The following is a 24,167-nucleotide window of genomic DNA, read 5'->3' as shown; positions in this document are numbered from 1 at the left end:
CTTTATTATTATTATTATTATTGTAGCAATCAGTAAAAGATTGGAACTTAATTGGAATTTAACAATTCTGGACAAAAATCTCAAAGTTATGTATTACAATTAAAATTGTGGGGTAAAATTAGGAAAAAATTGTCATGAATATAATATCACAATCCAAAAAATGTTAATAGTCCTAAATATAAGCTTTGAAAACATTTTTTATTTTAGGTGAAATGTAACCTAGATATGTTTTTGTCTTCGATGCATAAAGATAAAACACAGCAGACATGATCACATTTTATTCTCGTGAATGTTTAGTGAAATAAACCGTGTTTTTACAACATGGCGTCGTCTAATGATCAATGCACCTCAGATTTGTAAAATATTTTTTTGCAAACAATAACATTATCATCTGTGTATAAACTATAAAACGTGAATTTGTGAAAGCATTGATGTCATGTCCCATGCTTTTTATTTTTGCATCTTTGCGGGTTTCTTTACAAAGTAATATCGCCACCTACTGGCCTGGAATGCATAATATAGAGTTTTTAATTATTCTGATTAAAAAAACCCTTTCTTTTATTATAGCAATCAGAAAAAGATTGAATAAAAAATTTGCAATGACAAAAAAACAACAACAACTCAAACAACAATTTATTCAATGTAAAATTTTGGGATAAAGTTAAGAAAAAATTGTCATCAAAATAATATCGCAATGCAAAAAAATGTGATAGGCCTAAATATAAGCTTTGAAATCAAATTTCTTTACCTTTTCTTAAAATTATTTTTAAGTGAAATGTGACATGTTTTATGCAACAAAGACTGCATTTCCAATAGTAACTCTATTTTTTTTAAGGTTAAATCTCAGGAAATCTGTCTAAAACATGTCTTGAGTCACATTTCATCAAATTTTGGTTAAAGAAAATTAAGCTTGTTTTAGGCTATTAAAATTGACTCCCTAAAATACTCAAACAAAAAGATTATTAAACCTTTTGTTATACGACTGTTTAAATTTGTGCTAATTCTTTTGTCTTTTGATTGATTGAAGATGAAATCAAGATTTCAAGTCAAGATTATTTATACAGCGCTTTTTACAATACAAGTTGTGTCAAAGCAACCATACAGTATTAAAATAAGAAAATAAAATGTCAATAATAATGCAAGAGTTCCATATTGCAACAAAGTCAAATTGGGGAGGACTCATCTGGTTCCCAGATGTAACCTAGACATATCTTGGTCCTTGATTCATACAGAGAAAACATGGAGAATATGACCGGATTATAGCAGACATGACTACTTTTTATTCTTGTATATGTTTGGTGAAATAAACCGTGTTTGTCGTCGTCGAATCACCAATGCACCTCCACACCTCAATCCTTCAGATATTGTATTCTCAATCTGTTTTGTTCTTATGTTGAGTGCTGCTTCCTGACTGCTGGAATGTACTCCTGTCGCTATAATAGAGCGGAGTGTTTGCATTTGCATTGAGTTTGCAGTGAAAGGCGGCATTCTGTTGGCTGGCACCTGGGGCCGTGCGAGAAAAGAGCAAAGCGCAGACAAAAGACAAGTGCAAAAATCCAGGCCCAGGGATGGCCCGAGCGCCACACACAAACCCCAAGCCGCTGGAGCAGCAGGAGTGGGCTGAACAAAAGCCACCCTGTAAGGGAGCCAGCGAAAGGGAGTGGAGGAGAGCAGCACCCCTCCTTTTCCCACCATCATGCCTTCCCTGCCATGTATTACTGGCTTGGCTGCATTATCCATGGCAGCCTAATCGGGCCAAAGGAACGTTGTCCTAGATTGCTTTCCCTCCCCCTCGTTGGGCCGAGCGCCCCGGCGCCTGATTCCAGGCTGCTGACCTCGCAGGGCCCGGCCGATCCTATTTGTCACTTATTAAAGTGCTTCTGCTGAGAAGGCGAGGGAGGTGTTTGGAGAACTGGAGGCCGTTTCACTGGGGAATTAATGACAGCGACACACCGGCACACAAGAGAACACCCTCACACTAGGCACACTTACCAGAAAACTCTACCCTCCCCTCAAACGCCCAGTCGCTCAGCAGAGAAACTGCACTTCCATGTCCAACGCTGAAGCAACCAAACCAGACCCGATTCCAGAATCAAATCACTTCGCTTCTGAAATAATTGAGGGTGCTCTAGCCTTGTCAAAAAATGGAAAACCTTTTATGCACCTTTTATGCATTTCGCCAGTTAATGAAAACGTAAAGTTTTGAAGTGCACAATTTTTCAAAACGATACCATTATCGTCTCCAAGTAAACTACAAAAATGTACATTTGTGAAAACGGTGCTGTCCTGCATATTCGCCAACTACTGGCCTGCCATGCATTATACTGCATTTTAAGTTGTTTTTGTGTATCCTTGTGTAACTTTTTCTAGCACATTGCCGTGCAAACATACACTTAATGCACATCTATTTTGATATATATTCTTGTCCTGTCTAATGCTACTCTGCTGGTAATTTGTCACCTTCTATTGGTGGCTTGTTAATATCACAAAATCCTAATAGAATACAGGTGCATCTCAATAAATTAGAATGTTGTGGAAAAGTTCAGTTATTTCAGTAATTCAACTAAAATTGTGAAACTCGTGTATTAAATCAATTTAATGCACACAGACTAAAGTAGTTTAAGTTCTTTTAATTGAGGGAAAAAAAACACCAATTCACTATCTCAACAAATTAGAATATGGTGATATGCCTAATCAACTCAAAACAACTGCAAAGGTTTCCTGAGCCTTCAAAATGGTCTCTCAGTTTGGTTCAGTAGGCTACACAATCATGGGGAAGACTGCTGATCTGACAGTTGTCCAGAAGACAATCATTGACACCATTCACAAGGAGGGTAAGCCACAAACATCCATTGCCAAAGAAGCTGGCTGTTCACAGAGTGCTGTATCCAAGCATGTTAACAGAAAGTTGAGTGGAAGGAAAAAGATGCACAACCAACCGAGAGAACCGCAGCCTTGAGAGGCTTGTCAAGCAAAATCGATTCAAGAATTTGGGTGAACTTCACAAGGAATGGACTGAGGCTGGGGTCAAGGCATCAAGAGCCACCACACACAGAAGTGTCAGGAATTTGACCACAGTTGTCATATTCCTCTTGTTAAGCCACTCCTGAACCACAGACAACTTCAGAGGCGTCTCATCTGGGCTAAGAAGAAGAAGATATGAACTGTTGCCCAGTGGTCCAAAGTCCTCTTTTCAGATGAGAGCAAGTTTTGTATTTCATTTGGAAACCAAGGTCCTAGAGTCTGGAGGAAGGGTGGAGAAGCTCATAGCTCAAGTTGCTTGAAGTCCAGTGTTAAGTTTCCACAGTTTGTGCTGATTTGGGGTGCAGTGTCTTCTGCTGGTGTTGGTCCACTGTGTTTTTAAAAAAAACCCAAAGTCACTGCACCCATTTACCAAGACATTTTAGAGCACTCCATGCTTCCTTCTGGATTTGGCACCTGCCCACACTGCCAAAAGCACCAAAAGTTGGTTAAATGACCACCAGACCTGAACCCCATAGAGAATCTATGGGGTATTGTCAAAAGGAAAATGAGAAACAAGAGACCAAAAAAAAAAAAAAGGAAAGGAGCTGAAGGCCATTGTCAAAGAAACCTGGGCTTCCATACCACCTCAGCAGTGCCACAGACTGATCACCTCCATGCCACGCCGAATTGAGGCAGTAATTAAAGCAAAAGGAGCCGTTACCAAGTACTGAGTACATATACAGTAAATGGACATACTTTCCAGAAGGCCAACACTTCACTAAAAATGTTTTATTTTTTATTGGTCTTATGAAGTATTCTAATTTGTTGCGATTGAATTGGTGGGTTTTTGTTAAATGTGAGCCAAATCATTATCACGAGTTTCACAATTTCAGTTGAATTACTGAAACAAATGAACTTTTCCACGACATTCTAATTTATTGAGATGCACCTGTATGTCCCAAAAAAACACTACAGGAAATGAATGTTTTAATGGTTAGTAGTTGATGGTTTGTAATATTTGTAATCAGGGCTTGACATTAAAGGGATACTTCACCCAAAAATGAAAATTTGATGTTTATCTGTTTACCCCCAGGCCATCCAAGATGTAGAACACAAACAAAGATTTTTAACTCAAACCGTTGCAGTCTGTCAGCCATATAATGGCAGTCAATGGGACCCACAACTTCGAGAGTCAAAAAAACATATACAGACAAAACCAAATTAAACCCTGCAGGTGTTAAGACACAAAACGATTGGTCTGTGCAAGAAACTGAACAGTATTCATATAATTTTTTACCTCTAATCCACTGAAAACTATGAATTAATATTTTGAAATTATGTATTGAAATTCTAAATGAATGTTTTGTGAATTGACAGTGTAAGATGGGGTAAGATGTCCCCTTTTTAATTTATGATTTATTTCAGATTGCTGAAAATCTCAACACATTTGATGAATGTCCATGCTCTTCTTAATTTTGTCATTTTATCTGAATAGCAACATTTGTGAGATTTTAGGGTTAATTATTCCATGGCATTCTATTATGCTATGAATATAAACGTTTTAATGTATTTTTTGTTAAAGAAGGATTTGTAGATGCATTATGGTTTTTAGATTTCTGGAGTAAAAATTATAGTTTGTATTTTTAATAGTGCTGGGCAATGATTAATTGCGTTTAATTGCATCGAAACTAAAAGTTTTTGTTTATATAATATATGTGTGTGCATTGTTTATATTTATTATGTATATATAGAGACACACACATATAGTATATATTTTGAAACTATTTACATGTATATATTTATATTAATATAAATATATTTAATATATAAACATATTTTTCTTAAATATACACTTGCATTTGTGTGTGTTTATATATACATAATAAATATACACAGTACACACACTTATATTATGTACACAAAAACGCAATTAATCGTTGCCCAGGTGAAATTAGACCCTTGGGGTAAGATGGGCCACCAGAATTGGCAGAAATATAGTGAATATGTGATCCTGGACCACAAAACCAGTCATAAGGGTTTTTTTTTTTTTAAATTGAGATCTGAATAAATACGCTTTCCATTTATGTATGGTTTGTAAGAATAGGACAATATTTGGCAGAGATATAAGTATTTGAAAATGCATATTACTAATCAAAAATTAAGTTTTGAAATACTTATGGTAGGACATTTACAAAATACCTTCATGGGACATGATCTTTACTTAATATCCTAATGATTTTTTGGCATAAAAGAAAAATAGATAATTTTGACCCATACTATGTATCTTTGGCTTTTGCTACAAATATACCCGTGCTACTTAAGACTGGTTTTGTGGTCCAGGGCCACATATAATACATACATAATACAGTGAAATCATTCCATTTGAATTCATAGTTAAAACATTGGCAGTTCACATAGGCTACTATGTAAACATTCACATTAATTTAGCTTTAGTGGACCCTAAAAACAGAAATCATGACTTTTTGGGCTGAGTATTAACATTTTTAATATATTTTTGAATCAAACTGATGTCAATTCTAATGCTTAGAATCATCACAATACCTTGTTTAATTATTGATGCCATTGCAGTCAAGAATTATTTCAGCGCCGCTTCAGAATAACAAGAGTGCAACAGAAAGTCCAGTTATACTAGTATCTTTAATTACAGTGCATTTCTGTCAAAATGAATAATTAAAAAAAACATAGGTTAAGAGTCACACTATACAACATTTTGCTAAGAGATTCACACAATTTTGACCCAAAGTAATCAGTGTCTACCAAATTAGATGTTAATTGGGAAAGAAAGAGAGAGAAAAAGATAAATAATGAAGTAACTTTTAAACCATCAGCCCTAACGTCGCCTTAGCAGTGACCATGAAGGTTGTTAATCTAAAACAGGAGTCTCTGTTTACCATTAAGGCACCGTTACTCTAGAGGGAATATTACTTTTACATGCACAACAGAAAGCTCAAACAGCTGTCATTGATATGCTTTCAGATTATGTCTTAAATCATTTAAAATGCACAACTGATTTTGTTAGAGACTAAGTTGTAGCATGCTGTTGTTCATTTCTGGTGCTGGTTAGATTGAGTCCAGTATAAGAAATAGAAAGTAACACTTAAGGTGTCAAAACAACCTGAAATTTAATGCTAGGTGCATAAAACCAAGGTTTCAGTTTCTCATTCTGGGTAAATCTTAAAAAAAAAAAAAGGTCACATTTCACCACCCAAAAATTAAATTAACGCAATATTTTGCATATAGAAAATGCATATTTTTGCCTATTGAAGACTATTGTCAACAATTGTTTTCATGAACTGTTACTGTTACGTGCCTGAATGTTTTACTTCACCCTGCTACAAACCTTGATTAACCTGAGCCTTGTTAACATTTCTCCCACATACTCACAACGTAACATCTGTTGTGTACAACAGAAAAATACATACATGTTGTAATGAGAATCTTTGTGTATCTGTTTTAACAGCTCTATGGCTCCTAAAGCATCATGACAGTAAAGCTAGAGGTCACTTCAGCCTTTGCTGAGAAGACAGTGTGTAATCATTTTTGGTTTCTTTTCCTTAAAATTGAACCGTAATATGTGCAGGTAGTGTCCGTGATGATTTCCTGTACTCCGTTCAAGACAAGCATAACAGCTTTGTTTACAGTACATCTAAGAGAGAGTCTTATAATAAGCACAATAAAATAATACATGTGCAAGATTCAAATGAGACCTGAGAGTTTAGAGAACCGGCGTTCTTCAAACTCGTTCCAATGACTCAAACGTAAAAAAAAAAGAATGGAAAAAAGACAGAAATAAACAACATAAGACTATCTATTTTGCATAATGGTGCTCGAAAAGCTGTCTCACAACCAAAAACTATGTACATTAAACGAGAGGGCAACACTTTGATGAAGTGCAGGGCCCTGTTCTTCCGTGTTAATGGGGTTTGAGATGAGCGCAGCTTCCAGCACCGTTCGTTTAAAAAAAACAAAAGAGTAAAGCAAGTGTTGAGAATATGGAACTAAAGGAAGATCAGTACAGTGAGGTCATTATTTCTGGTTTTTCAGTTGATTGGACAACCAGTCGAGTCCTTCATAGAGGCCGTCGCCGCTTGTGGCGCACGTGGCCTGAATGTACCAGTTCCTGTGCCGGAGCGAATGCAGCCCCAGCTTGTCCGTGATTTCTGCAGCGTTCATGGCGTTCGGTAGATCCTGGCGGACAAACACAGTGTCAAATGTGTGAGAACATGCAACTGGAAAGAACTGCAGGTAATCAGTTGAAAGCTGTTAGTACCTGTTTGTTGGCGAACACGAGAAGGACTGCTTCCCTGAGCTCATCCTCAGCCAACATCCTCATCAGCTCTTCTCGTGCCTCATTCACACGCTCTCTGTCGTTGCTGTCGACCACAAAGATCAGACCTAAGGCAAAAAAAAGTAGGTTAATGGACTGATGTAAGTGATAGAAAGGGCTAAAATGGAACTAGCTTTAGACTAGTTACACAAAACGTTCTGTTTAATGCCTGCTTTATATTTTGTTCGAGACATAGATAAACAACAAAGATTGGCTAGATGTTGATTCAACACATTAACGCCTCGAAAATTCAAGATGAGGTAAAATAAAAAGCCTGTGTTTAATATTTATATCATATACACTACTTGTCAAACGTGGCTTCTGCTTATAGAGATTGCATTTACTAGATCCAAAATATAACAAAACTAACTGTTTTCTATTTGAATTGAAATCACAGGAATAAATTACATTTTAAAATCAAAGTTAAAACCATTTGAATATTGTGATTTGCTGCTCAAAAACATTTCTTGTTACGATGTTGCAAAAATTGCTTTTCTTACTAAAGATTTTTGTGTCTTGTTTCCAGTCAAAATATCTAAAAATTCTTAAATCAAGAAGGATTTTCTAGACGAGTAAAAATAATTGTCTTTAAATAAAATTAAGTAGGTTTTTGCTTAGAACAAGCAAAATAATCTGCCAATGGGGTAAGAAAAAAAAAAAAAAAAAAAATCTTATTTCAAACAGAAAACAAGATTATTTTTTCTTTCCCCTTTGGCAGATTATTAAGCTTTTTTAGGTTTCTTTAATGAATAGAAGGTTCAGAAGAACAGCATTTATCTGAAATAAAATTCTTTTGTAACATTATAAATGTCTTTATCATCACTTTTGATCAATTTAAAGCATCCTTGATAAATAAAAGTATTCATTTCTATAATTTCTATGAATTCAGCTTTGATCACAGGAATAAACTACATTTTAAAATATATTCAAATAGAAAACAGCTTTTTTAAAATAGTAAAAATATTCCAATAGTTTACAGTTTTTGCTGTACTTTGGATCAAATAAATGCATGCTTGGTGAGCAAAAGAGACTTCTTTAAAAAGACAACAACAACAACAACAACAAATTACAAAATCAAGAACGTTTGACTGGTAGTGTATACTTTAGCAATATCACATGAGAAAAAGTGCTGTGATTTTTCCTTGAATATCTACAGTATTGAGTAATACTTCAATAAACAACAATTTAATATTTTGTCGGGCACAATATTGTCTCAATATTGATCAATTTCAAAGCAAAGACACAGAAAAACTTTTGTGCATCTCCAAGCAACACACAGCTGTTTTGTTACTAAATTAATCCCCATTTTTAACATATCGAGTGAGTCATTGATTCAGTCTACAGTAGTAGTTGTTTATTTTTATTGCCATTTCAGCATTCAAGGCAATCCACATGGCAAAAACCAAATTAGAACAATACGATGTAAACACACAAATACAGTAAATAAAATTATATAAGATTTAAAATTGAGTGAGCGTAGTTCTTAAAAAAACAAAAAACAAACATTTTTTCTTTGGAATAGACCAAAAACATGTTTAATCGAAAGGGGGGTCTTACAGATCATGCATAAAATTAGGGATTTCACCTAAGCAAAAAGGCATGAGTCAATCTTGAATGACCTTTATGATATTTTGTAAACACCACTTAATCAAATCTGTAAGCGAACTAAAAAAATCTGGCCCTGTTTAGATCTGGTATTAAACAAATGTGTTGAGTGCATGACTGAATGACTCACTCATTAAGACAGTGACCTGCTGCCACCTATTGGTGGTTTTAGTAACATTTTTACTTCAATACCCAGTTTTTTCTTTTAAATAAAAGACCCATTAATATCCATTTATTATTATTTAAGCCATGTTGACTCAAAATATTTAGTTAAATATTTATCTAAAGAACTATGTCTGTTTCTGTGTCTTATTAAAAGGTTTTCTCATTTAAATCAGTCATTATCCCACAATACCAGACACAATGGACTATTTGCACAACCACTTCCACATTATATTTAATACAGCTCAGATGTTTCCTGTAACAGTGTCAATGCAGCTATATAAAGACAGTTACACAGGAGAATTAATACTATTGTCGATTATTACTACATTTTAGGGCTGTCAGTTACAATTAATCTTGTTTTCTGCGTTAACATGAATTATATTGAACCTGAAGAAATGTCTCTATAGATATATTTTCTTTTCTAAATGTGCAATTTGAATAATAAATACATATACTTCCCTCCTAACCTGCAGCAGTAATGCTCATCTTCTCATTAAATAATTACTTCAAGTCCAGAACAAAAATGTACAGATAATTTACTCACCCCTTTGTCATCCAAGATGATCATGTCTTTCTTTCTTCAGTCATAAAGAAACCATGAGGAAAACATTTCAGGATTTCTCTCCATATAGTGGTGCCCACGAGTTCCAAAATGCAGTTTAAATGCAGCTTCAAAGAGCTCTAAACAATCCCAGGCGAGGAAGTTAGGGTATGTTGAAAAACTCCCATCTCATTTTCTCCTCCAACTTCAAAATTATTCTACATACTTGCCGTTTTACCTTTTTATTTGTAAAAGGTGTTTGATCTTCTTTGCACGTTCACTTTGTAAACACTGGGTTGTTACTTCTGCAGCGATGTGGGGTGATTTTGAAATTGGAGGAGAAAATGAGATGGGAGTTTTTCGACATACCCTAACTATCATGAATTGCAATACAGTTCATGCAAAGCTAGACAAGATGAGCATTTGAGGTTAAATATATATAAATTGTAATTTTTTTTTTTTTTAGAAAATGACAGATTGTTTATCTAGATAAGACCCTTCTTCCTCGGCTAGGATTGTTTAGAGTCCTTTGAAGCTGCATTTAAACTGCATATTGGAAGTATAAACTCTCAGAAGTCCACTATATGGAGAGAAATCCTAAAATATGTTTTCCTCAAAAAACACGTTCTTTATGACTGAAGAAAGAAAGACATGAACATTTTGGATGACAAGGGAGTGAGTAAATTATCTGTAAATTTTTGCTCTTGAAGTGAACTCCTTTAAGAGTGTTTTTCACTTACAGATAACATTTCATACCTGTAGTTTCAATTTACAAATCAATTCTCTCATAAACAGAATTTGCTTTTGTGTTACTTGTTGCACTCTTATTCCAGTTTAAACTAGTTTGAATGAATATGGCAACTGCTTTAATGAAAAAGAAATAATGTTAGGCATATTTTAAATAATCGTAAACAGTAATGCACTGACAGCACTACTTCTATGAATATGAACTTAGAACTTTGGCATAAACATGTAAACTACATACAGTAAAACGATTATCAATAAAAGAAATGAGTTTAAACATTTAATATAAACAAAGGTTCATTCTGATGTTATTTATTAGAATATCTTTTAGGGATGCACCAAAAAAAAAAAACAAAAAAAAAAACACTGGGCCGAAGGCCGATTACCGAACACGGTTTTTCATGTTCTTACCCCCATGTATTTTGCACATTTTTTTCCACCATTGCATTAATTACATGTGCTTTTTACAATTTTGTCTTGCTTTTCAAAGAAAAAAAAATTACAACAATTTAGAAATATTTACTTAATACTGAACATTTTTAACATTCTAGTAGACATTATAGCCTACCAAAAAAAGCACAATTTAACTTAAAATTAACAAAAGTTAGTAAAATAATATTTTTAAGACCCCTTCATAAATCAGGCATGGGTTTTTAATGCACAAATAAATGCAGCCTTGCTGAGCAAAGGAGAATGATATAATAAATGTATTAATAAAGCTGTTGTAATGATTGTTATTATTTTTGTCTTACTTTTTTTATTTTTATTTTACAGAACAACGGTAAATTTGCAACGCTAACATTTATGTTTCGGTTGCTGAACATTCAGTGCATCCCCAATATCTTTTCTCCTGTCACAATTTTTATTAAGTCTTAATGCAGGCACTCATTTTTAACTCATTATAGTTAACTAGGTGGCCTACAATACAAAATACGACAATATACAATATATATATATATATATATATATATATATATATATATTCAAATGAATGAGAAGGTGTGTCAAACTTTTGGTCTGTACTGTATATTTTTTAAATATATATAAATTAATAAATAAATATTTTTTAAATGGGTTTTTATACAAAACTGCTTTTTTATGTAAAATTCACTTTATAAAAGACCCACATTTCTAACTTTAATTCATGGTGATAACATGGATAATTTCACATGGTTTAGTGTAAGATCTTTTGGAAAATCCAGGTGGCTGCAGAGCTCCACTATTTGCTATTTGACCACCTGAAAGTAGGCTTGCCACGATAGACGGTGTTGACAGTGTTACCGGTTTTAAGACGCAACACCGGTGACATCACTTTTCCACAGTGACACCGTCCCAACATTTTATTTTATTTTTTTAAGTATTCGTTTTTTTATTAAATATTTATTTGAATTGAATGGAAAATATCATTCTAAATAATTTACTTAAGACGAGAGCATGCACTATAATTAAAAACTGAACATAGCTACAATGCGTCATATTTCATTTATCACGTGAGGAGTTCACGAGTTTGCGCTTACATATAATAAACAGCGTAAAAGTTAAGCGTGTTTGGCGTGCTGTCCGGGAGAGGGCTCCGAGCTCAGCATTCGGCCCGAAGCCCCGAACACAATAAGCGCTCCCCCGAGCTGAAGGTAAGGGGAGGGGAGGGGCCAAAAACAAGAAATGATGAAGGTAAGACTGCTTGGCTATTTAAAGGGATTCTCTTGTAGTGCTTGGATAGGGAGTGTGATTGCTGATGGTGAATTGGCCGTGTTAATTATCTGTGCGAGCTCCTTCCGAAATTTGTTAATAAAACATCACAACGAGAGGAGTCGAATTTACAGAAAGAGAATGGCGGATGATTTAGTGTCAAAAAGCAATGCAAAAGCACCTGTTTGGCAATATTTTGGGTTCAAAGTCTTTTTTTGTAGTTTCTTTGTCGTCCATTCAAACAATTGACGCCGAATTGCCAATTCCTGCAAAACTGAAAGTGAAAGTATAATACGCACGCATTTATAAGCTATTTAAAAGCAGGAAAAAAAGAGGAAACCCCCACCCCCACTGTGATACCGGTATTACCGGTGTTGTCCCATGCCGATTAACCGGAGCGGAAATTTCCTCATTGTCACAACCCTACCTAAAAGATATTTTTTCACAAGTTTTTTCAGTTGAATTCATATCTACAGTACAGACCAAAAGTTTATACATCTCATTTAATGTGTAGAACTATTTGAAAACACAAGTGTGCAACAAAGCTCAGCGCAAGAAGTCCATACTGACAAAAACTGTCTAAACATGCAGATTGATTCTGTCTAGGTTTATTTTGAGATTACAATCAGCTAACTGTAAACCATGGTGGCATGTTGGAATTTAACCCTGAGCCAGGAAGAAAACACAGATTTGGTGAAAGAATCACAGGGGTTTTGGGTGGCAGTACAAATGTACTGTAACATATACAAACCTAAACCTATGTCCTATTTAATCTTTTTCATATTGAGTGTAATTACAGTAGCCTGAAATTTCTGTCAACACGGTCCACACAAAGATTATATCAAATAAACAGGACTTCCTGACTCTAACACTATACACTGTATCACTGAGGTAAAAAAGTTTTACCTTGTGTGTTCTGGAAATAATGGCGCCACAATGGTCGAATCTTATCTTGACCGCCGACGTCCCAAACTGTGAAACTTATATTCTTGTACTCTACAGTTTCAACGTTAAAACCTTGAAGAGAAAACAAGAAACCGAAATATAAGTATAAGCATTCATATTTTATTTTACATGCTAATATTAGAAGACAGATTTTAGTCACCTACCGATTGTTGGGATGGTGGTAACAATTTCGCCCAGCTTCAGCTTATACAGAATCGTCGTCTTTCCAGCAGCATCAAGACCCACCATAAGAATTCTCATCTCCTTCTTGCCGAAGACTTTAAAGAGGTTTGCGAATAAGTTGCCCATGTTTGACAGACGCCTTTTCCACTCCTCTGAAACACAAGACAAAAAGCTCATTAAAAATAGTATCCAACGATAACACAAACTGATTGCATACACTTAGCAGCTATGAACAAAGTGTCTAAATTTAATAAAGTCACTCAAGTCCACATAATGACAAAGCATGCCTGATTTTCCAAGTGACTCTTTAAAAAAAGCAGGAAAAAGCTCTCATAAAAGGATAACACTCATACCATTCCTTATAATGATATATTTTAATAATAAAGCACTAACTAAACAGTTTGGACAAGAAGTCTTAAAATATTATTGTTCAGGGGCAATAGTACAAAACTATCCTAACCTTAAATTAAATATTATTTATTTAGCAAGCATACCCACTCTGGAGAGGTTTAACTTGTCAGATCTGATCTCTAGGTCTCTTTAAAAATTAACTGATTAAACTAGTTTTGTTGTTGATTATTAAAGGCTTTATAATACTCATACATAGTATTTAATAACAAAGTTAACCGTTAAAACAAGTCTATATATGCAGCATTAGTTACTTATATATTATACATTATTTATATATTAGTTATTTAGCAAGCATACCGACTTTAGTGAGGTTTAACTTGTCAGATTTGATCTCCAGGTCTCTTTTATAATGAATCGATTAAACTAGTTTTGTGTTGTTGATTATTAAAGGCTCTATAATACTCATACATAGTATTTAATAACAAAGTTAAGCTTAACAGTTAAAACAAATCTACATATTAAACCATCTATGCAATATTAGTTACTTAAGAAGTAACTTTAAAGTTGGATGTAGTCAATAGATTGTTGTTTCCTTTGTCAGAGACTCTTACATCTGAACGGATTTAATTCCGTTTAACTCCGAAATTCCCATTCTATTTTTTGCCAGCCGGTAACATATCACATAATACTATTTATCGTTTCCTGCCATGGTGGTAACATCTTAAATACTATAATTAAAATTGACATTAATACGTTTTTAAAAAACAAAAAACTCACAGTTCAAGTTTCCTCCTTAACTTCAAGGCGTTTCCTCCCTCAAGATGGCGGGTTTCCGGCCACGTCAGTGCGTAATGCATCACTTCCGCCGAGAAGGTGATAAATAACAGAGATCTCTGTAGGTCAGTTTTGGTATTACAGGTGTTTAGTGTTTTTTTTCCTTATGGTTTTCACAATTTGTCACTCAGGTACAACACGTACACACGTAAAGTAATATGTTATACGGCTTATGAACGATTTAAAACGTACTATATTGTTGTTATGTCGATGTAACGGTTTTTAACGTGTTTACATTTCTCTTCAACTTCAAAATAATGAGAGAAAAGGTAACTTAATAGCTATTATAAATGTCTCAGCATTGATATAATATAAAAATAAATGTAAAAATACAAATAGAAGTCGTTTTGAGTTCGATCTCTCAACATTCTACAAATAATAGTAATAACAACATCAATTTCATCATTTCGTCAATTCTATTTTATTTATCACATTAGAAATGGATGTGTAATCAAGTTCATTGCTTTTGCTGACAATGCTTGACTAAATTATATTTAGGCAACCCTAAATTTTCATTTTTGAGATGAACACAATATTTGTATGCCTAAAAATGTCATTTTAGGTATGTATTATTATTGCTTTGCAGACGTTTTAAGTAAATCTTATGCATACAAAGGCACTAATTCATTTGTGTAGCATCAAAGTATGTTGAAAGCCGAAAGCTCGGTTTCCCCCCAGACAGCTGTCTTTTCATGAGGCGTTTCTGAAGGCCAGGTTAACAGCTGCTACACCTCTGGGGGTGGAAGTTTGAGACCTCAGCTCCCTGTCTCCTCCACGCTGGCACAGAAATATTAATACTGCCCTGAAGAAGCACAATGCTTCCTGTGTTTGAGGTGATGGCAGGTGCATGTGGATACTAAGGACAAACAACTTACTATTGCTGAACCATTACGCAGCATGTTGATGTTGAAAATGCAACCTAAAAATTAATATCACATATAATACACTACCAGTCAAAAGTTTTTTGAACTAAGGTTTTTAATGTTTTTTGAAGAAGGCTATTCTGCTCAGCAAGCCTGCATTTATTTGATTCAAAAGACAGCAAAAAACAGTAAAATTTTGAAATATTTTTACTATTTAAAATAACTGGTTTCTATTTGAATATATTTTAAAATGCAATGTATTCCGGTGATTTCAAAGCTGAATTTTTAGCATAATTACTCCCGTCTTCAGAGTCACATGATCCTTCAGAAATCATTCTAATATTCTAATTTGCTGCTTAAAAAAACATTTATAATTATTATTATGTTGAAAACAGCGGAGTTTTTTTGATGAATAGAAGGTTCAGAAGAACAGTATTTATCTGAAATAGAAATCTTTTGTAACATTATAAACATCTTATATCACCACTTTTGTTTAATTTAAAGCATTTTTGCTAAATAAAAGTATTAATTTCTATAATTTCTTCTCCAAAGAAATAAAAAATAACGACTACAAGATAAATTACTCTTTTGAATTGTATAGTGCGTAATGTAAAGCTTTTTATTTTAGATAAATGCTGATCTTTGGGTCTTTCTATTCATCAAAACATCCTGAATAAGTGTAATCTTTTTAAATATTGATAATAATAATATACAAAAAATTTATATTATACAAATCAGAATATTAGAATAATTTCTGAAGGATCATTTGACACTGAAGACTGGAGTAATGATGTTGAAAATGTAGCTTTGATCACAGGAATAAATTACATTTTATAATATATTCAAATAGAAAGCAGTTACTTTAAATAATATTATAGCTTTTGCTGCATTTTGGATCAAATACATGCAGGCTTGGTGAGCAGAAGAGACTTCTTAAAAATATGAACATTCTTACTGTTTGTACTTTTGACTGTATGTAATATAATACATTTTCTATATAATGTGTATATATATGTATATATATATACATATATACACATGGATATTTATTTATCCATGTTTGGATAAATAAAAATCGACATAATCTACATTAACTAAAACAACATTACCTTTATTTGCATAGAAACTAGTGGTTAACCAATATGATTTGTTCAATGGCCAATGCCAGTAAAATATGTTTAATATTTAATTACAATTCAATGTTACAATTTAATGAAATGGGATGTGCATATTATATCTAAAAAATTAAATGAACAGTTAGTTATGTTACACAACTAAAATTTTGTGAATATTATGTAAATATACTCTGTTGTGGATCTCCAGCAACTTTTCCCTCATTTACATTTTGGAGCAGGTCCTTTTTTGAAACCAAAAGCTTTTTTTTTTCTTAAAAAACTTAGAATAGGCAAATGCTCACATTGGTTTATGTTAATGGTATTTTCTTTGTGTTTGCAGGAGTTAATAAATGAATCAGTCCACCAGAGGGGGCAGCAAAGCGAGATCACAGCAGGAACTGAAGGATCCAAAATGAAAACAATGACATCCAAAAGAGGTGAGAAATATACATTATGTTTTTTTTTTTTTTTTAAGTGAGAGCTCACTTTATTTACAGATGTAGGTATGTGAGTCTCACTGGTGTATGCCACAATTATGATGCATTTTTATTCTTAAAGATGCAATGTGTCAAATTTTACATTATATAGAGTTTATTTAAAGCACAATCAAGCAGGCCACGACAAAGCCTACACATTTTTGTAAATAATTAATTTTCATTATTAAAAAAATGTAATAATGCACTGAGTAATAAACTCAATACTAATTGTGTTTGCAAACACATGTTGAATCAAACTGCAAATGTTACAAGTTCAGTTTTACATTTAGTATGCTTAAGGTGAGACACTGCAGGTGAATAATGTAAAAACATTAACGTATCACCATACTTACCCAGTTGATTGATTACTGATTTTTTTACAGAGGGGATTTTGGGTATCTCATTTCGTTACTCCATAATTTAGAAAAAAACTTTGTCAGGAAACACAAAACACTGTATATATATATATATATATATATATTTACCATATTTGGGGAAGTGAAATGTCATATAAAATCAAGCAAATTATATATGAAAAAATCGCTCTGTAAAAACCTTCAGGATATAGTCAGGAATAAAAATGTAAGGTTTGGTGTGTGAAAGTGCTACTGAAGTGGAGATTTATGGCTCAGCATAGGATAAAAAACTCATTTTGAGAAAATGGCCTTTAAAAATATGCATTGTAATTTAAATCTATTGACACAATTAGAAAAAAGTGCTATAAAAACACTTCACAGTGTTTTTGGGATGTTTTCTTCCCACTAGTCTGAAAAAACTAAAAGCCCAAAACTTGATAGGTGCATGAAAAAACAGTGTTTTTGCCTGCAGTTTCTCCCCTTAACAGCTAAAAAAAACAAACAAACATTACAATAAGTGTTTAACAATATGTAACAATGTACACTGTAAAACCTGAGCAGCTGTTAGGTGTGAAGTAAGTGAACAAAAAATGTCAGGACTTTAAATATTTCAGTGGCAAAACAGTTCGTTTGACACAACAAACATGTGTAAGAGGCAGCACAGTTCTGTAATGCCTCGAAAACAGACAGCACAGTTACACCAAGTTAATACCCCGGAGTCACATTAATAAATGCACTTAACAAGATCAAATGAACCAGATCCAACAGCAACAAAGTCCTGTTCAGGGTAGGGAAATGGAAAGATCTGGAATCACTGACAACAGAAGCTGCATCTCCCGCCCAACAGCAGCAGATGAAGAGAGCCATTCTGAAAGGTTCACTTTCAGCAAAACACCTGAATGGCTTTGTGTCAAATTCTGCTTCTTCAACAACAAAGGCAACAAAAGCTAGTGAGTCACTCAGTTCACTGTTATGGAAACAGTGAGTAAGATATTTGCATGTCAACATAATTGTGTGTTGAAGCTCATGTACTAACCACAATGAAGTCTGCCCTTGGTTATCAAAATAAATATGGCATATTCTTGAAACATTAAACAATAAGAGTTCTAAAAATGGCAGAATAAGGTTCAACCAATTATCTCTCGATGTCACCAATTGGACCAACAGCAACGAAAAGACAAAAATAGATGGATGGTTAGCTGTTTAATCCACTTAATACTATAATTTATAGGCAATGAACATCATTTCACAATTACCGAAGAAATAACAATCTCTATACAGCATCTGAGAGGACAAGGTTGTTCTTGATAGCTCTGGAGACCTGAGGTATTAGTTTTCCTGTGTTTCATTTATTAGAGCAATTTCACGTGTGATTTTTCCACAATGGAATATAAATCCACTGCTGAATGCTTGATTATGATTAGCTGACAGACATTTTGAGGTGTTAATTATTTTAGCAGTGTCACAGTGGTGTTGTACTGTGATTCAGCCATTTGAACAGTGCCACGGGCTGAACAACGGCATGCTTACTGGTGTGATACTACTTTTATACAACAGTAAAATAAAATAGAAGTCAATATTGAAGAACTTATAGACATAGTGTTTTAGACACAAACATATTGTTTTTGATCTAATAAGTTTTGTTTTAATCTAATCTATCAGAGTGATGACAACCTGGTGAAACCTGCTGAAAGGGTCACTGAAAAATTCGACACTGAAACACTAAGGACAGTTCAGTTTTTTTTGTTTGCTAAAACTGAAAGTTAGACTAAAACCGTCACAAACAGAAAAAGAAATAATTAAATAAATAACAAACACTTTATTCAATGTTTTATATTAATTTCAGCTAGTTACCGAGTGTCAAATGCCTACATTTATTAAATTTTAATTCAGTTTGACTTCATGTAAAATAACTTAAACTGAAATTAATAAAATGAATAAAATAAAAATAAAAATAAAATAACACTGGCACAGACAGGATTTCTGGAACGCTTAAAGAAAGACAAGCGAAGTGATAAAAAAGTGAAAATTCTCAATGTTCATTGCACTTTTAAAACACCGCTTAGCCAATCAGATATGAAGATACAGTACAGAACGAACAGTTTTATGATTTTCAATAATTGCACAGCTATAAAAAAGTGACCACATTACAGTTCAATATGATTAGGCCAAATTATTTATTTCAAAACGTTGTCAACCCATCTGTGACGTATATTTAATTTAATTTCCATTTTGTTTAATGTGTTTTTTTGTGACATGGACTCTCATTTTGTATATATGTATATATGTCTTTTGTTTCTTTGTTTGCATTTCCTGTATTTCTTCCTGTGTTTGATTTGTTTTATGGGTTCACGTGTGCTGCGTTCCAGTTCATGTACTTATACTATGCCTTATAAGTATGTGCTCTTTCTAAAAGCTTTGAGACTTACTACCAGGTCATAAAAAAATGATATGGCACATAGTGGCTGTGATATGGTCTTTTCGCAAGATGTAATATAAATCTCAAGTGTCCCCAGAATGTGCTGTGATGTTTCAGCTCAAAATATCCCACAGATTGTTTAATTATATCATTTTAAAAATGCCTATTTTGAGTGGAAGCAGAAACACACTGTTTTCGTGCATGTCTCTTTATATGCAAATGAGCTGCTGCTCCCCGCCCCCTTTTCCAAAATAGAGCTGTGCCTTTTTAGCTTTTAACTCAGATACTCTGTCAAAAAAAGTCTGTTTGGTTTTAAATATCATGTCTATCGTGCTCAAATCATGTGCTTTAAACCATATTAGTTTAAACCTCTGATATAGGGTTTTCTAAACGCACACAGAAAGTGGCTGTCACACGGCATGTTCATTTTCATGTCTTATTGCACTTGTACTCTCAAATACACACAATTTTTAGTTAAAAACACACAAGGGGTTACAAAAACTGTCATTTATATCTGTGAAGGTAAACCGCTGGGAAAGAAATCACATGTTTATATTAGACCTGTGTTGCAGCAGCATAATATACAGCAAATAAATCAATGAATTCACTGCTCTCTTGTCTCCTCTGAGGCTAGGACTGTAAAAAAGTGTTCTGTGCTGGACTGTGCAGCCAAAGACAGAACAGTTAGCATGCTTTGCTTAAACCTTTGCCATGGCGTTAGAACTTGTACACCGTTTTCGCTTGTGAAAACAAAATGATGGTGCCATGGGTGGAAATGTGTAGATTAAGTGGGAAGTAATATTATAATAAGATCCTTTTACCATGTCATGGCAGTCTGTTTTTTTCAAAGGCTTACCAAAACAAAGTTACTGTTTTGTCCTTTTTCACATTTTCTGGGCTGGTAGATGCACTGGAGACTTTTATGATATGTCACCTTTAATTTAATTACATTTACACTACACAAACAATTGTTCCCACTATATTGGAGAGAAGACAACATTTTGAAAATTTACCTAAAATAGTAGGCCATCCAGGGACTTTTCAACATACTATTTATTGGGACACAATTCTTCTAATCTCACATGTTATTTAGAATGTATAGTATGCACATTAGTTCTTTGTCAGACGTTGCTTTGTGTTTAGGTTAGACTTGCGTTTTGCTGTTGAAAAATGTACTTTTCTGAAAAATGGTCTAAGGGAAATATATTAGAGGAAATACTGAATGCAGTTTTCAATAATTAATCTATCCGTTGTCAATTATTCTTTACTTAGCACACTCTCCGACACATATTTGCCAATCATCTTAACAGATTCATTAGCATTAGGGAGCGACAATAACTTAAGATAAAGGACAAATATGTAGAACAGCAAATAGTTCTGGACAGGCTCATCAATCTGTGCTGCAGGTTTTATTTATAGGGTCACTCACCACAAAAAGAAGATAATCCCCTTAGATTTGTGTATCGGTAGCATGGAGCGCCGCTTCAATGGAGGAAGACCGCCAAGGGACAAAACGGGCCTCTCAGTAGGAAATGGGGCTTGCAGCTCAGTAGGGTACAACCACGTTCCCCTCTGAGACGGGGCCTGGAGAGCAGAATATTGCACAGTGTGAGAACAGTGTGTTTTTCAAGGGGATTGTGGGAGAATGCGTATGCATTGAGATGAGTTTGGGGTGTCAAATGCGAGCCGTGCTGGCTTTGTCAATTGAGAGTTTGGGGAAGCAACTCGCCGCCTGGTGCGCTAGGCGTGTCTGTCATCATAATAACGTGAATGATGACAATAGCAAAAGTGCATCGCCATTTGTTCTCATTGTGAAGAACTGAGCAGGGACAGAAACAGCGAAACTCGTTTAATCGCGTAACGGGAAGTGAGTTAGCGTGTTGCTTTTTGACGAAGCCTGACAGACGTGGAAGCACCCCTCTGTTCTCAGACGCCCGAGAGATCGCGCTACAAAAGAACCTCAAGATGTTCAGGTTAGGAAACAAACAATGTTATGACCACGCCTCCTCTTCCCTCGCTGGCTCGCCGTGTTGGCAGCAGGAGTCGTTGGGCACTCTACCCCACGCCTCGCACAGTAGGGGTCACCGTCGAGAGGGGCTGGGTACAGCGCGAATAAATGCGCCTCTCAGTGTCGGCTGCCAATCAGCTTTGTGTGCTGATTACTGATAGCCTGAAAGGTCGTTAAGGGGATTTACATCGCATTTTGCACCACTTCCGCAGTCACGTCAAGAAACGTGCGGGGCCTTCGCAATATTTCTCTCTGTCATCGAGTTTCCACCCGCAGCTTGAAACCTACTTTTCTGGTCTGCATACTGAATTGCGGTTGGGAAACACAAGGCTTAAAGTAGTACAAAGTCTCCCTTAAAAGGGTCACATTGGGAAAATCTGGATTTTACAATATTTTGAAATATTTTGAGTGTCAGTTTTCAGAACTCCAAACCTCCTCTCCGATCAAAGACCTTCACTGCGGCTCAATTTGTATCTTATCCATCCTAAATAGCTTTCGAAATTACAATTATTGTGTCCCAAATTGTAGTATGTTAAAGGGGACATTGGATGCCCATTTTTCACAAGTTGGTATGTTTCTTTAGGGTCTTTATGAAATGTCTGCAACATACTTTGGTTAAAATTCCTCAATGGTTGTGTAAAACAACACCCTTTTTACCTTGTCAAAAACAACTCTGTTCACAGCAAGCCATTTTAGTGCATGTCTCTTTAAACGATAATGAGCTACTGCTGACCCCACCCTTCTCTTCCATTTTTTGTGTATTCGTTGGTGCGTTATCATCAAAAACAAAACTTATTCACTGTGTTCTCAGTGGCTCTGATGTCAGGAGAAAATGAAGACTCTTGGGCCATATTTTAATGATCTAAGTGCATAGTCTTAAACACATAGCGCAGATGCACTTAGGGCATTTTCGAATCCACTTTTGCTAGTTTAACGGCAGAAAAAGTCTCATCTACCATTCCTTTTAAAAGGCAGATGTGCTTGCACCATGGTGGAATCGCTATTTACATCACAGAATTTGCAAGAAAGAAGACTGAACGCTTCTCCAGAGAGGAACAGATCTACTCGTGTGCGAGGTTAAAGCATATACGATAATAATATTTGAAATTGTCACACTGCTCAGAAAATCAAAATGACTTGATAATTGAGGCTGTTTAGGTTTTTTGGGGATAAATAAAAGAAGTGAATGGATTTTTATCATTGTAGGGTAGTTGTGTACATTTATATGCAAACACCATGTAAAGGTGAATTTTGCATCTGATGTCCCCTTTAAATTTCTAAAAGTACCTGGATTGTTTACTTACATGGCAGATACATGAGACCGACAGTTATAAAGGTTCAGTTAAAAAGGTTTGCGTGGTTAATATTAAATATCTAACCTGATGAAATCATATTTATCTAATGTTATCCACATTAATTTTTACAAGCAAAAAAATTGTGAACGTTTGGACAAGTATTTGCATCAATATGCAAATACATGAGAGTTTATGGCATGGGAGACCCACGGCTGGCACATGACTCTTAATTTCTTTCCAATATGATAGGAGATAAACTTAAACGTGGAGGATGTTAACTGTGAAAAGATTATCGACAGGGCAGATTAAACGGTGATGGGATGTGCTGACTAAACAACAAAGTGGCCTGGTAAAGATGCAATTATGACAAAGTTACTTTTCTGCTATGCACTCAAAAGTATGTAAGTTTTCTTCATATATTTAGGATGTAGTATAAGTAGGCAAATTTGGGACACACCACTTTTTTTGTTTTAACATCACAACCATTAATACATTAACACTTTGCTGATCCCCTCATTTGCATGACACCTATTTGGTGTTTAGCCACTTGGCTCATGCAGTCAGAGTTGGGTAATAAGGTATGTGGGGGAAGTTTATTAAATATTGTGATATTTCCTGGTTATTTAGCCTGAACAAAACAAAACCTGTGGTTTACTTTGCACTACAGATTTAGTACTTTGCATATTCAGTTTTTTAAAGGGATACTTCACACCCTCATTGCGTTCCAAACCTGTATGACATTCATTCTTCTGTGAAACATAAAAGAAGATAATTTGAGAAATGTCTCATTTTTTTTTCTTCAATCTCCTTTATTTATACAACACTTTTAACAATACGGGTTGTGTCAAAGCAACTTTACAGTATTAAATAGGACAATAGTGTCAATAGTGCAAAAGTTCCACGTTGCAGCAAAGTCAGATTTGCAAAAGACTCTGATGGTCTGTCTCCGGGGCTCATCTAGTTGATGTTGTCTCCGCTGATATTCAGGGCTGTAGAGGTCATCTCTAAGTGTTGATCCACCATCTGGGCTGGGTATGGACTGGATCCCGGGGACTGCAGTGATCATCTGATTTGGATACAGACTGGATCTGGTGGCTATGGTGACCTTGGAATAAGAACAAAACAGACTAATATTAGTGTAGGTGCCATTCTTCTTACGATTCCACAAGTACATCAGGTGTTATGGGAAGTGTTCCCGGTTCTGGTTGACCTAATTAATGCAGCCTAACAATTTAACAGATTTGGGTTATAGGAATGTGTTAATGT

The 24,167-nt window shown here is 34.7% G+C and overlaps 1 protein-coding gene across 1 annotated transcript; it reads right to left on the bottom strand.

The window, feature by feature from the left end:
- Positions 1-5,603: 5,603 nt before the first annotated feature.
- arf1 (ADP-ribosylation factor 1) lies at positions 5,604-14,395 on the bottom strand. The gene is made up of 5 exons (XM_073848132.1): positions 14,313-14,395; positions 13,166-13,336; positions 12,963-13,073; positions 7,256-7,380; positions 5,604-7,173 (listed from the first exon to the last, which is right to left on the bottom strand). The coding sequence occupies exons 2-5, from the start codon at positions 13,308-13,310 to the stop codon at positions 7,012-7,014; spliced, it is 543 nt and encodes a 180-aa protein (XP_073704233.1). The 5' UTR covers positions 13,311-13,336; positions 14,313-14,395; the 3' UTR covers positions 5,604-7,011.
- Positions 14,396-24,167: the final 9,772 nt, after the last annotated feature.

This window comes from Garra rufa, chromosome 10 (genome assembly GCF_049309525.1).
Source record: "Garra rufa chromosome 10, GarRuf1.0, whole genome shotgun sequence".
Lineage (NCBI taxonomy): Eukaryota > Metazoa > Chordata > Actinopteri > Cypriniformes > Cyprinidae > Garra > Garra rufa.
Note: the sequence above shows the minus strand (reverse complement) of the source record. Positions and strands in the feature narration are given on the sequence as shown.